The 16,181-nt window shown below is 32.5% G+C and overlaps 1 protein-coding gene and 1 pseudogene across 1 annotated transcript; one reads left to right on the forward strand and one right to left on the reverse strand.

Moving 5' to 3' along the window:
- The first annotated feature begins 1,019 nt into the window (after positions 1-1,019).
- On the forward strand, positions 1,020-3,316 carry LOC112687646 (actin-like protein 6B). Its single transcript, XM_025560521.1, is given in 6 exon segments — positions 1,020-1,284; positions 1,339-1,548; positions 1,551-1,729; positions 1,792-2,043; positions 2,854-3,033; positions 3,101-3,316. Coding segments are annotated over 6 exon segments (1,287 nt in total). The 5' UTR covers positions 1,020-1,034.
- A 296-nt stretch (positions 3,317-3,612) lies between these two features.
- Positions 3,613-15,459, reverse strand: LOC112692661 (annotated as a pseudogene).
- Between the last annotated feature and the right edge of the window lie 722 nt (positions 15,460-16,181).

The raw sequence follows: 16,181 nt of genomic DNA on the forward strand, positions 1-16,181 counted from the left end.
CCCCTCTCCCCTACGTACTACACAACTATGTATTATACAGTAGGTACCTAAATATTATTATGCTATAATATGTTTTAATATTTAGATATTATGTACCTAGTCTATTGATGTCTGACGATTACAAAATAACAAATTTATTCTTCGTACAAGCAAAAAAAGAGTACCCCGCTAATTATTTACCACCCACCCCTAAAACATTAATGGAGCGGCCGCTCCTTAAGAACATTGTCAACAAGCCACCGATCGTAAGTAGTACTAGAATTTGCGCAAGCGTATATCATATAAAAACATCACTGTATATTTAATCTATGTACTCAAATTGTTCAATATCTGCATATCATTATATTTTATTATCTCAAAAAAATGCTAATGCATTTACGGGACTGGTACAGTCAAGGTCTTAGAAGATACGATCGACGATATATCCACCTTGGACCGTGGGTACAGTTCTCCCGATTTTTGCTAATAATTGATAACAGCGAACATGATGAGAACAAAAAAAAAAAAAAAGCTAATGCCAACCTCCAAAGTGTAAATAAAATTCCAATTCCCGTTTCGTTTTTCAGCATATAAATGAATAAATAAATAATTAATTTCATACCAATAGTAATTTTTCGAAAAATGTATACTGAGAAATATTGTTTTCTATAAAATAAAACTCTGTATTGTTAGTTTTTAATCAATGAAGTTAGACTTTTATCGTTTATTATTTTAATTTAATTAATTGATTCATTTATTCTTCTAAGGCTGGCACAACCAATCTCCCGAAATTTGATTTTAGTGATATCTCGCTGTTATCAAAATTGGGAGAACTGTACCAGCCTGGTGTATTGTGAACACGAATTTTCTAACCTTATTGGCAACACTTATTATAAACTAACCCGGCTTCTTGGTTTTCTGTTTATCAGAAACAAAACTTTTCATATTCGTAATTGTAATACTTCAGTATTTGTAGTGTACAATTTTATACTAACTTAATCTATTTGAAAATTTATTAATTGTTTTTAATCATTAAAAAAAAAAAAAAATTAAACATGAATAGTGGTATGTTATACGGTGGTAATGAAATTGGTGCATTGGTGTTTGATTTGGGCTCACAATCGTTTCGTTTCGGTTATGGTAAAGAAGATACCCCAGAAGCAGAAATACCTGCTGTGGTCGGTATTTCAGACGATGGTGCAGTGGATACTAGTTTGCTGGAACCTGGAGTTAAAAAAGGCAATCGTATCAATGAAAATACTAAATATTACATAGACATTAACACGTTATGTGTTCCTCGTAAAGGTAGGTTATACATTACAAATTTTTAAAACATTTTATCAACATTTTTTGCTATAGGCATGGAAGTAGTGAGTTGCATGAAAGATGGTATGATTGAAGACTGGGATTTGTTCGAAAAAATTTTGGACTTCTCTTATTCAAAATACTTGCAAACTGATTCAAAGTACCGACCAGTATTATTTACTGAGTCTCCCTTAAATGTTACATCAAAAAGAGAAAAGTTAGTAGAGTTAATGTTTGAAAAGTACAATGTACCAGCTATTTATCTTGAAAGGATGCTGTCTTAGCTGCATTTTCTCATGGCCTTTCATCTGGTATTGTTGTGGACAGTGGTGCAACACATACTACTGCAGTTCCTATACATAATGGTTATGTTATACGTAATGCTATTGTCAAATCTCCTTTGGGAGGAGATTTCATTAGCAAGCAGTGTAGACAATATTTTAAAGTAAGATAATTAAATATTAAAAAATGTTATTAAATACTTTTATCACTTAAATGTTGATATAGGAAAATGAAATTGAAGTAATTTCTCATTATATGGTAGCGTCAAAAGAGAAAGTGAAGGAAAAAGAAAAACCCATTTGGACCAAAAAAAAGTTACTTCCTGAAGTTTCAAATTCTTGGCACAATTATATGTGTAAATCAGTTATTCAAGATTTTCAGCATTCTGTATTACAAGTATCTGAGTCTCCATATGATGAAAGAATAATTTCAGCTCTTCCAACATCTCATTTTGAATTCCCTAATGGCTACAATCAAGTAAAATAATCTTATGCTTTAATTTTGAATGCTTTTTTTAAACGATTAATTATACTGCCTTGATTATTTTTAAAACATTACTATCCTTATTTAAAGTACAAAATTTATATTGATAGATAAGGTCAATATTTATTTATTTTTGAAGCTATATTCTTAATTAATTGATTTATTTAGAGGTATAACCTAAAAATTTGTAATCTTTATGCATAAGTTGAAGTATAATTTTTATTGTGATTCTTAAGGATAAGTTTATAACCACCAATGGTATAAATTGTATATATTATTCTGTGAAATTAATTTTCTTGATTGAAATATTTACTTTATGTTTTTTAGTTATTTTGAATTTTTGGGTTTGTTACACAAACAAAACAAAATTAATGTATTAGTTGTACTATTTAAACTCTGGATAAATTCGAAAAATCAATTTTATGGTTGTAAAAACAATTTTCAAAAATAAACCATGAATTTTGTTAGTCAAGTTTAGTTTTAAATTATTTTATTAGTTACAGAAAAAGTTTGAAATACTTTCAATTTCAACTCAATCCAATTAACCAAATTACATTATTTTAAATATTTCACTTTAATAACATATAGATAAAATTAAATACTAAACGATAATATTTAATTACCAATTATAATTATTAAAATTAGTATATGTTCAAATGTATAAATATTAAATTTATTTATACTATTAATTTAATACTGATAAATATACCTACATTAATTATGAAAAATAAACTAATAAAATCCAATAAATTTAATTTATACCATAATTTAACATAAGGCTTAAATCAGTTGTATTTATTTTAGGAATTTGGAAATGAAAGGTTTAAAATACCTGAAGCTTTATTTGATCCCAGTGCTAGTATGGGTGGTTCTATGTTGGGTGTGACTCATATTGTTATTACTAGTCTTAGAATGTGTGATATGGATGTAAGACCGGTTTTATGTGATAATGTCGTTGTCACTGGAGGAAATTCATTGTTACAAGTACATTTTTGGATTATTGATAGAATTAGATAATGAAAATAGATTTTAATATATGCTACTTTTATAGGGTTTTCCAGAGAGATTAAATCGAGATCTTTCAGCCCGTATACCAGCTAGCATGAGATTGAAATTGATTGCACCAAATGGATCTACTGAAAGACGATTCGGTGCTTGGATTGGTGGGTCAATATTAACCTCTATTGGAACATTTCAACAAATGTGGTTTTCTCAACAAGAATATAAGGAAGGAGGCAAAAGTCAAATTGATCGCAAATGTCCATAAATATTGGGTATAATAATACTAAAAAATCATATTTACATTATATTTACATTATATATATATTTTTTTCCATTAGTATTTTAGTTTTTATTTTATATACTTTTTTCTAAATATAATTGACAATTTATTACTTAACAATTATACATGAAGTTGTATAATACAATTCAACAAGTAAATGTTTACAATATATAATACAATTTATATTGAATTTTTTCAAAACAATTCATCCATAATTTTATAGATACATCCTTGATAATATGTTAAAATTGTTTATGAAAAAATGTAACATCTTTTGTAATATTAATATAAACGTTTTAATATTAATTTTCATACATCATGTCAATTCTTAATTATTCAAAAAAACATTATTTCCACACTGATACTATTCTTATATCTCTTTCAATTTCTTCATCCAAACTATATACATCTGAATTTGTGTAACAACTAATTATATTAAGTGGGTTTAATCCATTATAGTATTGACCCATGTAGGTTTTTTCTACATCACTTTCCTTTAATACCACAGGGTGCTAAAATATAAAATAAACATAAATATGAAGGACAAAATATAGTTAAATAAATATAAATCTTTAGTCTAACATCAAAATTAATGTATTAGTCACCTTTTTCACTTGACGAATATAGCCATTAGCAAGACCATAAAGCACCAAATTCCTTTCATCGATATTTAATAAGAATGAACTGAACCTTTAGCAGATATCAATATAATGTGATCCATATCTAATTGCAGCAAACATATTAAATATATCTTTGAATAGCTCTTGGTCCATCTAAAAATTAAAAAAAAAAAAATTGAATAAATTATTTATATATAATTAATAATATATAAATATGTTCAAATTAACAAACTTGAATATGATATAGCATCTGTTACTTATTCATAAAGACTCATAGTTTTATCAAGATGACTTATTTTAGTTATACATTCATACATATTACTATAACGAAATAAGTCTATCAATAAAATAGCATTACAGTAACTAAAACATAAAAATAACATAATAGATTTAATCACAATCCAATATTTAATTAAAAAGTATCAAAAAGTAAAAGTAAATAAATAAAATGTGTTAAACAAGGTTTTGAATACAAGCAGTCATCATTTCAATATCCAATTTAACAAGTTTGGCAGTTTCGCAAACTTGATTAACTCCATCAATAAATGGTGCTACCTGTTAAACACATTGTTTATTTGTTAACAATAATATTAACATAAATGTAATATGTAGTAATATTACAGTAAATTATAAAATAAAAATAATGATTTCACTCTAACTTGTCTGGTGGTTAAATTCCATTGATTTTCTAAAAGATTTATAAAGAGGCTCTAGTAATGGAACATCGAAATCGGATGCTGTAGGTGGATTACGGGAAACTTCAATAACACTCAAATAAACAAATGTATTTCGAGCTAAATAAACTTATAATTACTATAAATATAATTTTTAGTTCTTTGTGATATTTCAAATAATGATTTATTTTATAAATTTTTTCCATAGTTCTATTGAACTAATACAGATAGCGTATGAACATTTTTCTATATAAAATTAAAATAATAAAAAAATTAAACTACAAATAATACCTGTTAAAACACATTTTTTGTACATATTTATATCATTCATAACTTTAGCCAATAGGCTAAATAATAATAGGCCAATAATAAATGTTCTTGAGTCTCAGCTGATTAATCACTTTTGGAAAGAAAATTATCTTCTATTTCTAAGTTTGTCTGTAGAACAATACAAAAACTAATAAGTTAAAAATTGAATAATCGATACTAGCAAAAATAATTGTTTATAATATGAGAGAAAAAAAAAGTAAGTACATCATTATGGACATAGTGGTAAAATAAAAATATTATTTAGTTAATTAAAATATTTATAGATAAACCCATACCATAAAGTTACAACCATTCATCATGCATACTATTAAATAATATAAAATAAATCTACGTACTAAAATTGCTGTTAATTTTTTTACAAGTGGCTCTTAGTGTAATGTTTTTTTTTTTTTTTTTACAATTTGATATACACAATGATATTATAATAGTAACATGAATAGTTTGAATTAAGAAATCACCCATTGGTGAAACTCGGCTGGGAATTAACGATATCTAGAGTCTAGAACTTCGTTGTTTTTTTTTTTTTCATTTATTTATAATAAGTCACGGCACCAGTTCCTTTTTAGACGATGTCCGGGGTTTCCCAGTATAGTTTTAGTGTAATGGCTCTTTATCAATGGAATTTGGTGGCTTTGTAGGCGGTTATGAAAGCGTTTGTAGAAATCTACAGCTTCTTCTGTCACAGTTTTCATTGTGAGGTCTTGATGTAAGGTATAATTGGATACAAAAAGTGGAGTATTAGTAATTTTCCTAAGAGCTATATTCTGAAATTGTTGAATTTTGTTGGTATTAGTTACTTTTGCTGTACCCCATAATTGAAGACCATAGGTCCACATTGGTTTTAGTAGTCTTTTAAACATAAGAACTTTAAATTTTATTTAGTGTGTTTATTATTTGTAAGCAAGGGACGTAGTATGTGAAATCGGGCATTTAAGGCAAGTCTCTTGATACGGATATGGGCGTTCCAAGTGAGGCGTTTATCCAAGTTGAGTCCTAGGTATCTGACTGTGTTAAACGTTGGAATAGGAACATTATGTAAAGAGACATTTGGACAGAAGGAGTGACATAAAGTGAATGTTTTATGTACTGATTTATTTGGATTTGGTTTAATTTGCCATTTCGTGTACCATTCTGACATTAAATTCAAATGAGTTTGAAGGTTCGAAGATGCAATTTGGGGGTTTTTGTCAATTGAGATTATGGCCTTGTCATCCGCATAATCGGCTACTATAGTATTTTGGGAGACAGGCTGATCTGATGTGTAAATATTAAATAACAGGGGTGAGAGGATTCCACCCTGAGGAACACCAGTGAAATTTTTTTTCAATTCTCGAGACAAAAGATCCAAACCGGATTTGGAAATGGCGGTTTGTTAGATAAGACTTAAGCAGTAAGTATAAGGAGGGGAAAGGAATTTTTTTAATTTTAAGATTAGGCCTTCATACCAAGCTCTATCAAACGCTTGGCTTATATCGAGAAAAGCACAAGTGCAGTAAAATTTTTTCTAGGGAAAATGAGATTGCGTCAACTAACCTGTACTTGATGTATTGTACTATGTGCCGAGCGAAAGCCAAATTAAGAGTTTGGTAGAATTTTATTCGTGACGATGTAGGGTAAAAGCCTTTTAAGTATTAGCCTTTCTAATACTTTTGCTAGAAATGGCAATAGGCTTATTGGCCTGTATGAGGAAGGCAAGTCCAGTGGTTTGTCAGGTTTGGGAATTAAAATCATATTGGAGAATTTCCATAGGAGCGGAAAATATGAGAGTTGTAAGATTGAATTAAATAAATGGGTTAGGAATAAAATAGCTTTTTTCGGTAGGCACCTAGCGACTTCGGTGGTAATTAAATCGAAGCCAGGTGATTTTTTAAGAGAATACTTCTGTATTGAGGATTTAATTTCGTTTGGTGTAAAATTTTTTTCAGGAACATAAAGAGGCATGGGAGAATCCAGATCCTGAGTTATTACTGCGTTGAGAATCGGATTAAAGATATCAGGATGTGGCTTAAATATTTCAGATATGTGATGATGGAAAACTTCAGCTTTGTCTTCATCAGTTACAGCAATAGAAGTGTCATTTTTTGTTAAGGGTGGTAAGCTAGCCTTATACCGTAGAAGTTTATTTGTTTCCTTCCAAAGACTGCCGTCTGGGGAGGATATATTTGATAATTTTTGTTCTAGGATATCTGATTTATATTTTGAAAGGTATTTTTTAAGCGAGTTGGCCAGTTTATTGTATATTATTTTATAAGAAGGTAGGCGGGAAGTTTGATATAATGCTCTAGCTTTCCTTTTTTCAGCTATTAGTGAACGTATGTTTTGTGGGAGTAAGGGGGTTTTAGGAGTTCGAGGACTATTTGAATTTGACTGTGATTCCCAAGCTGCTGTTTGGATGATAGAAGTGAATTTATCCACTGCATTGTCAATATCATCATATGTTTTTAATTTTAAGTTTAGATTTATTTCTTGTTCTACTAAGTTATGGAATTTGATACGGTCTGTTAGTGGAAAAAAAAAAAGTTTTGGAGGTGTCATTTTAATTGTTGGGGAAACATTAACTGTTAAAGAACGGATGAATGGTCGAAATTTAGATCTAAGACATTTTCCGGGGTGCAGTATAAATTACTTGGCTCTTTACTAACAAATATGTCTAGTATATCAGGTTTTTTATATATAGAAGATGGCCAGTATGTAGGACCTGGTGGTGCCAATACCGAGTATTTTTTATCATTGGTAAAATTTTAGAGGACATTACCTCGGGGGTTGGTTGCGTGACACCCCCAGCTATGGTGTTTGGCATTTATGTCTCCACCAATTATAAAATTTGAGTTAATTGTTGAGAAGTAGTCGTTAAACTGAATAGCTGAGATGTTGTCTCGGAGAACAGTAGATTGAGACAATAGTGATAGGTATGTTATTTGGCTTAATTATGACAGCACAAGTTTGTAGGTGTTCAAGGGTGAAGTTTGGGAGTGATGAGAAAGACAGGGTAAATTTAATAATGATGGCAACACCACCATGTGCCATCTTGTCAGGATGATTCGACTTGTAAATAATATAACCTGGGAATATTTGGTGTGTCTCGGTTATTAACGTAATATCGATACGTTTTTCATATAAAACAGTTTGTATTTCGTTGGCGTGGTTTTTCAAGCCATTTGCATTAAAAAGGAGGATAAGATACGTTTTTGTGAGTAAGTTATTTATCATTTTTATTATTTAAAAGTGATGAAATTACTTGTGTTATGAGGGCAATTAATAGATTACTTAATAATTTAAATTTGTCAATAAAATCTGACATTGTTTTGTTAATGTCTAACGTTGAAAAAGGGCGATTGCTGTGACCTGTATTAGTTGTTTCATTAGATGAAGCTTGGGCATATGTTTTGGGAGGGAAGTGGGTGTTAGGATTAATATTTGTCGGTAATGGGTGATTTTCTTTTACATTGAAATTATTATTATTAGAATGACTTAAGTTAAAACATTATCATATAGAAATTTATTTTTATTTTTAGGCTTATTTCGTTGTTGGAGTTCCTTATACACATTGCATCCTCAGTAGTTGGCAGGGTGGCTGCTCGAGCACAGGGCACATTTGGCTGGGCTGTCCCGTGGTTTGGTGCAGTCTGAAGTTAGATGTAAATTTCCACATCGGACGCAACGAGGAGGGTATCCGCAGTATGAACGAGCGTGTCCATAGTCTTGGAAATTTTGACATTGAGATATTGTTCTTGGCTTATGAGGCTACTCAACTTTGATTTTCGTATATAGAAGTGAGGGTCATTGGAAAATTTCCAGTAACTTTTCAGATTTTTCCAAGTCCACGAAGAATAAGGGTAGAGAAAGTTTAGTTGTTTTATGTAGAACAGTGGTCACTTGTTTGACGACAAATGATAATTCGATTAATTCTTTTTTAATTTCATTGATATTAGTGGATGGGTGAATATTTCTGATTACTACTACTCTAATCGATTTATCTTGTGTTAGCTGGTACATATGAAATTGAGCATTTTTATTTTTAAGATAATGAACTAGTAATCTGTATGCCTCTGGAGTTGCAGTTTGGATTTTTAATTGATCTGTAGAAGATTTACAAAAAAATTTATCTTTGCCAATAAGTTCGCTTATTTCATCACAAAGATCTTTAAATTCTAATACACCTCTGACGAAAATTGGAGGCGGAGGTTTAATGGTTCATCTGGAATAGTTTCGTTTGATATAGTTGCTTTTGGCGTAGCAGCGAAAACTTCGTCATCATTTTGAGATAGAACTTCAAAGCGATTGGTAGTTATGAATAGAGGTTTTTTTGATTTTTTTTGTTTTCCGGTAGTGTTGGTGATTTAATACTTGTACTTGAAGACGTAGAGATATTTCTTTTGTTTTGGTTTTTATTATTTTTAATTTCCCAGTCGTTATCTAGATCATTTATTGAACTTGAACTGGCCGTTAATGAATTTTTACCCTTCTTGTTGATAAGTTGAATGGGAGCAATGGTTTTATTTTGGACACCATTATTGTTAAAAGACATTTAATGAGATAGTTGATATCGGTATTTACCTATAGGCTTGGTCTTCAGATAAAAACGATTCGCGATTACCGGCAACGGCGTCGCCCGTATATATTAATTTGAATAAAAATGAACTATTACGCAGTTCACTCGTTCACTATATTTAGTAATAACTAAGACATAGTGGATGTTATTTAATATTTGAATTAAGACATTGTTGTGTAGAGAAACAATGAAAGAAAAAAAAAACAACAACAAGGCAGAATGGCGATGAAAGTATAGACGAACAAAAACACCGTGTGTGTACATCGAGCGACGACATGGAACTGATAGTGTAATGTATGCGAGTTATAATCACAAATAAAACATAAATTAAAATAATATGCATTACGAAGATATTTTTGGTCACTAATTTCAACTGGATAATGATTTGTGTTACTGTACTATTATAATTCTGACCAACATATCTCTAAACGAATACAACAAAAATCGAAATCGTAACATGAAAACGCATATAATAGAGGTTTTCTCAATTTTCCAATAGAGAAGTGTATTTACTAAGATTCATTCATTCAGATTTTTTTTTTAATACTGTATTAATATTATAATGTGAATACCTTTTTTTTTACTTTTCACTGTATATTTAAGTCACGATTTAGTGGTAAAAATATTTCCATATGTACAATCATACATATTATGGAAATAGACTTTTTTTTTTTAAAAATTTTGAATGTAATGACTAAGGTCTTGAGCTTGATGCAATTGCATTAATTTTCTAATTTTTATAATCAAGACTTAATTGTGTGTCCATCATTTATTATTCTTACATTTTTACAATAAACAGAAGATGGGTATGGAAATATGTAAAACGTAAGGGAAATAAATCATTTTATGAGCATTGTGACGAAGATAAAAATAATATTCTTGTGAACAGTAGGGTCTATAATAGATTTTTGTTTTTAGTTTCTATGAAAATTGTTGTTATAAATATATCAAATATTTACGTTAAATTTGCAGAAGATTTTGTATACCTATAATAACTAATTATTAAGTACATACTACAACTTTAAAATTGTAACGCGTGAATGCGTATATACGTAAAGTAGGGTGATCTAATAGAAATACAAATTATTTGCGACCCATAATATAGGTTTTGTCTTTTAAGTACTATGGTAGTTCACCATAATTTGAACCAATTTTTTTTTTCTTATCGTAGGCCCGTATCGATATTATTTGGGTTTACTGTTTGGAACTATTTCAGTTAATGTTGGAATGTGAAGTGCGAATGATATGCAAAAGCATTTTTGAACGTATTCGAATACTAACCGACGTTCTATACATTTTTTAATTACATTAAAAAAAAAAAAAAAAAAATGCCTGAATTCAAGTCTTAACCTCTTGTTTATTTCGATGTTTGTTGGGTAATTTTAACACTTTTTTGCGGTATATTTTTTAAATATCTTTAGGTCATCAAATTTCGAGCCCTACTAATTAGACTATTGAATTTTACGACCAACACTTCACTTTGCCCTTGAACACCATTACAAACGGTTACTACAAGAGGTACGTATTATGACGCGCATGTGGTCATCGATTTAATCGGCCGGCTTTCATACATCTTATTACGAGTATTTGCGGAATGTTCGCGCAGATGTATCATACAGTGTTTACCGCGAACAAAAACGATTTCGGACCTTAACAGATGTGCCGCGTGCAGACACAAACCGAAATTATTCTGCACTGGTCTTCCGGTCCTCGCGTTAATTGTTATTACGTATATCACCATATATAATACATTTATAGGTAGGAGGTACTACTACGTATTTAACGTGTACACGACGAGGACGACAACAGCGGCGGTATGCGTAGTACATATACAATGGAGACCGATGTTGGCTGAAATAAAAGGAATCTCTTCCCCCCTTTCTATACTTACATAAACTCACACACACACAAGTGTACATACGTACGTGTGTGAGGGTGTGTACGCGCATAAATGTGTGCGCACCACCCCATTCGGCGGGAGAGAACAACACAATCGGGCGTCTGATGGGTTGTCTGCAGTAGCGAGCCCGCACACACACACACACACACACACACATATTACTATACATACGTGTATGTGTACGCATACACGAAGGATAGACAGGCGCCAGGATCCCTCATCCAAGTATAAATATATACGTATAATATATGTGTACGAACAACACGAGAGGTCCACACCGACCGACGTTTATATAACAAACTATCGCGCAGGGAGATAGAAAGAGACGGAGAGAAAAGTTTGCGAGTGCGTGTGAGCGAGTCGCGAGTGTGCGCGTGTGTTTGAAAGAGAGTGTACGTACGCGCGCGTCTCTTAAACAAACAAACAGCGCGCGGTAGTTGGTGGATATACAGAGAGGAAAAAAACGGGGCACACACGTTTATATGTGTATATATAATGTATGTGCGCTGGGATCGGAGAGTAGATGGAAATTTCGAGTTCGTTTATGCAGTGTTTGTGTTTGCTCGACCACAATGCTCCTTTTCTCCCTTTTTCCCTCCTTTTTATTTAATTTTTTTATTTTTATTTTTTTTTTTTATTTATCTTTTCTCTTTTTGCCATCATCGTGCTCGCGCTCGTTCTCGGTAGGTACCTCCACACATTACATAGTTGTACGTACGCATGCACAAGCACACGCACACACCTTCTTCCTTCGCTCGCACATCCCTCGTCGTATACGATGTACGCACGTAATGTGTTATGCTACCGTCTATACCAACATTTCAGCGGTTATATCGCAAATCCGGTTGCCGAAAAACGTTTTCGATCTGTATTTTCGAACGCGCACGAACAAACGCGTTTTCAAAATGCTTGTTGATCACGACGAAATCGTCAATTGTTTGTTGTTTGAGTTTGTGATTTAGGAACATCACCGTTTTCGGTATCGAATCGCACCGTTTCTTATGCAACGTACAGCGTAGAAAATCTCCAATGACGTGTTAGGAAAACCCCTTCGAAGTTTTAATCTAATAATTCACACCACAAACGGTTTGACATTTTTCAGTTGGTGGTTCAAGCATAGTTAATATCACTCGCCCACCTACTAAAAAGTCATATTGGGAACAAAAATGTACCTAATTTTTATTAAATTAATAATATTATACTACCTACCGCTGCTAGTTGCCAAAAACTAAGTACCCATCTATTAAAATGATATCCACCCCAAACTTTTTGATGGTTCAGTGGACTACAAAATTCATGACCAAGTCGCCTCTTATTCACATGGCTATTTATACAGAAAAAAAAAATGACCGGAAACTGAAGGTTTCTATGTTAAGCATTGTTTAGATAAATATTCTTACATCATTATCTAGATCAGCGGTTCCCAAACCTTCCCGATCACAGAACCTTTAAGAAATAGTTCTTGTATTATGAAACCCCGACGTCTCTGACTCCAAATTTACACCAATTTTTCAATCATTTATTGAAAAACCAATACAACAAAAAATATTTTAAAGATAGTTCCTGATTATTGTTTACTATAATTATCGTTATCAATACTCACATACATCTCTTAAGATTAAGGAACTTTTAAGATTGTCCCTCGGAACTTTTAGGACCAACACTTTGGTGGAATACACTTTGGGAATCGCTGATCTAGACCATACTCATTCAAATTTTTATTTATCCGTATCTTAGATTTTTAGGGCCGAATTTTCAATAGATTTTATTAGTCGAATAACAAAAAAAAACAAAAGAAAATATGTTATTTTCTGTTCAACGACGTTTTTAAATTTCAGCCTCGTATATATTATTACATAAATACCTGTTATCTTTTAGATACATTTTCAATTATCTGTACGCAACACTGTTGGTTTCTTGATGTTTCGTACAAATCCATTTTTTGACGATCTCTCGTTGATACTCAACACTAACGCGAAGTATTTATAGTTTGTGTGCAGTTAATATGACGTGTTAACGTACGATAAATGAAGAGCTTTTACATTTTGTAACCATTGCACGTAAACTCTTTAAGCGTGAAGTATTATTTAGAATTTATCGGAATGTAATTTTTAAACGCGATAGCGTTACCTATACGTACTATCACAATAATTTTAAACAATTATACATTAATCAATTGTTGATTTTAATAATAATGTGATAATGATGACTAATGATAAAATTACGTTTGTGTAGGTATATCATCTTGGCATACAAATTACACTGCGGTACTCTTCACGAAAACTTGACAAATTACAAACGCGTGGTAATAATTATTCTATCCTTAGTGCCTCATCATATTATTATTACTGTACCCCTCATCTGTACTCACGCGTCTGTTACGCACGTGTAGCAGTTGAGCATATTATTTGAATGCATTTCAAATATTATATTTTAATGATTAAAACCGATTTTTATGTTCCGCTACGAATCATATCATACAATGCCTATCCGTAATGGACGCGTGAATACTGCTGTATTAAATTTGGTAATCTATCATTGTTCGAATACAATGTAATATATTAATTTGTTTGTAATTTTTATACTATTATACCGCGATGTAAAGTTGTGTTTTCAAAGTGCGTAAATGTCTGTTGAGAGTTAAAATATCATTCGAAGTACCTGTATGGCTGAAAATGGTTTTTCAAAATTGTATTTGTTATAGTTTTTATTCGTGTGGAAACTTACATATCATGTAAAAATGCATATTTGTCGTGCCAGCATATTTTTTTTCTTCTTCTTAATCTTAGCGGAACTTCCATGTATGGCGTACCCATTGGGGTTTTTCACCTGATACATCTCGCTTATGGGAATCTATACATTCGCCCCTTTCAGAACATTTTTAAAAGTATTTCAAACCAAGCCGTTGCGCGCAATTATATGATGTACGGATGTATGAACGTTGTACGGTTTAAAACGTTTTCGAAGACAACGTTTCTATACATAATTCGCAGTCCAATTACTCCAAACTCGTTATATTACTGTTAACAACCGGTGGTGTTCTTTTATTTTTCATACGCTCCATCTACACATTGGTAATTTGATTCGATCGATCAATATTTATTTTTATTTTTTTTTTTTTGCCACACTAAAGCCCGATAAAACCGGTTTTAATGAAATCAACCATATGTTTTCGGACCGAACGTATTATATACTGTATATGATTTCCAAAAACCTATTACAGAAAAGTCTCGAAATAACATCTCGTATCGAAACCGTTTGATCGTGATGCGCACGCACAGCGCTTGGTACGGGTAACGCGTATAGCTCCACGTGCATGTGCCTGTAAGACGTGAAGTGAAGCGCAGAGATTAACGGAATCGAAGTGTGCAAAAAGCGTACACAAGAAGCTCACACGTATAATGTGTCCTCTGGTAAATGGAGAACGTAATCGACAATCTGTTTGCTAAAACGATTGAAAACTGCACACGACGGGGTTGTTAATATAGCAGATCGCGGAAAAAACGGTATGATTATATCTGCATTTTAAATCGATTCGACGGGTATTCCGAAGTAAATGTTCACAGACGAGTGTGTATAATACCGTTAAAAATTTTTATTCGACGACTCTTTTTCGGTCGCGACAAACGCATGTACCTAACCTGTATACCAGTAATGATGTGGCGTTTACCTACGCAATACGATTTGGATATCGGAAATCATCGCGCGAACGGTTGCTATCGGTACTGTAGAATAACATCAGGTGTCGATTGAAGGCGTCAACGCTGGGACGCATACGTATAACGCGATCGAGTTGAAAAACAACACTGGCGCCACGAGAAGGAGGAAAAAAACTTGTTACGCGCAATATTGTCACGACCGAGTAATCGTACTCAGAAGGGATTAGCTACGTCGATCAGTGCACTGCCGCGAGCGCGTAGGGTCTGTAACGTCTCCGGACGGTTAAGTGTGCGCAGGATTTGGTAATCGAAAACGTTCCGCAGCCGCATTACTTGAGAAATCGCAGGAGCAACAGGTGCGGCGAGACTGTGGCGAGCCTCCGGCAGCCTCATGTCATTACATACAATGATTGTACGTTTTGACGCGTATAGATAGCTGCGGAAAATTTGTTTTGACAATAATATTCAAATAGTCCACGAAGATCGTAAAACGTTTTAAATTTTTTTTTTTTCCATACAGCTTTGTGATTATTTAAAATATTATGTCAGCTCTTGAATTTAATATACGAATATCGTATACATTAAGTGTACCTACACCTATGAACGTTTACTGTTGATAATTTTCACGTTTGGTATCGTTGTGTTTACGCACGTTTCATATTTGGCCCTACACCTTACATAGTTCACATCGATTCTAGAGGCCAATAGGGCTCCATCATATTCTGTGTTCGTGAGTGCTGTTCATACGCGTTCCGAAGATGCCCACGGCAATCACTCGGGTGAAATCGATATCGGTATGCCAAATAGCATTGTTTTTCCAAGAGGACGACGGAAAATTGGTCGTGGCCAAAACGTCAGTGAATCACATTATAATCGCACACGCGCGCGTTATACTTTATACGTACGATTCAGACAGGCTCTTACTATGGCTAATCCACTGTTTAGTTAAAGCGATTTTACGTTAACTACGCGGCGCTCTGGTAGTGCACGCGGTATTGTGTTCCCGCACACCGCACTGTTCTTCGAAATACCGATGCCGGGGGTACGGAGAAGACGAAGAAGAAAAAAAACCGAGGAATAAGTGGACAACGCGCGCGCGCGCGCGGGTAATGGTC

This window comes from Sipha flava, unplaced genomic scaffold (assembly GCF_003268045.1).
Source record: "Sipha flava isolate LNK unplaced genomic scaffold, YSA_version1 0_pilon_pilon, whole genome shotgun sequence".
NCBI classification, from domain to species: domain Eukaryota; kingdom Metazoa; phylum Arthropoda; class Insecta; order Hemiptera; family Aphididae; genus Sipha; species Sipha flava.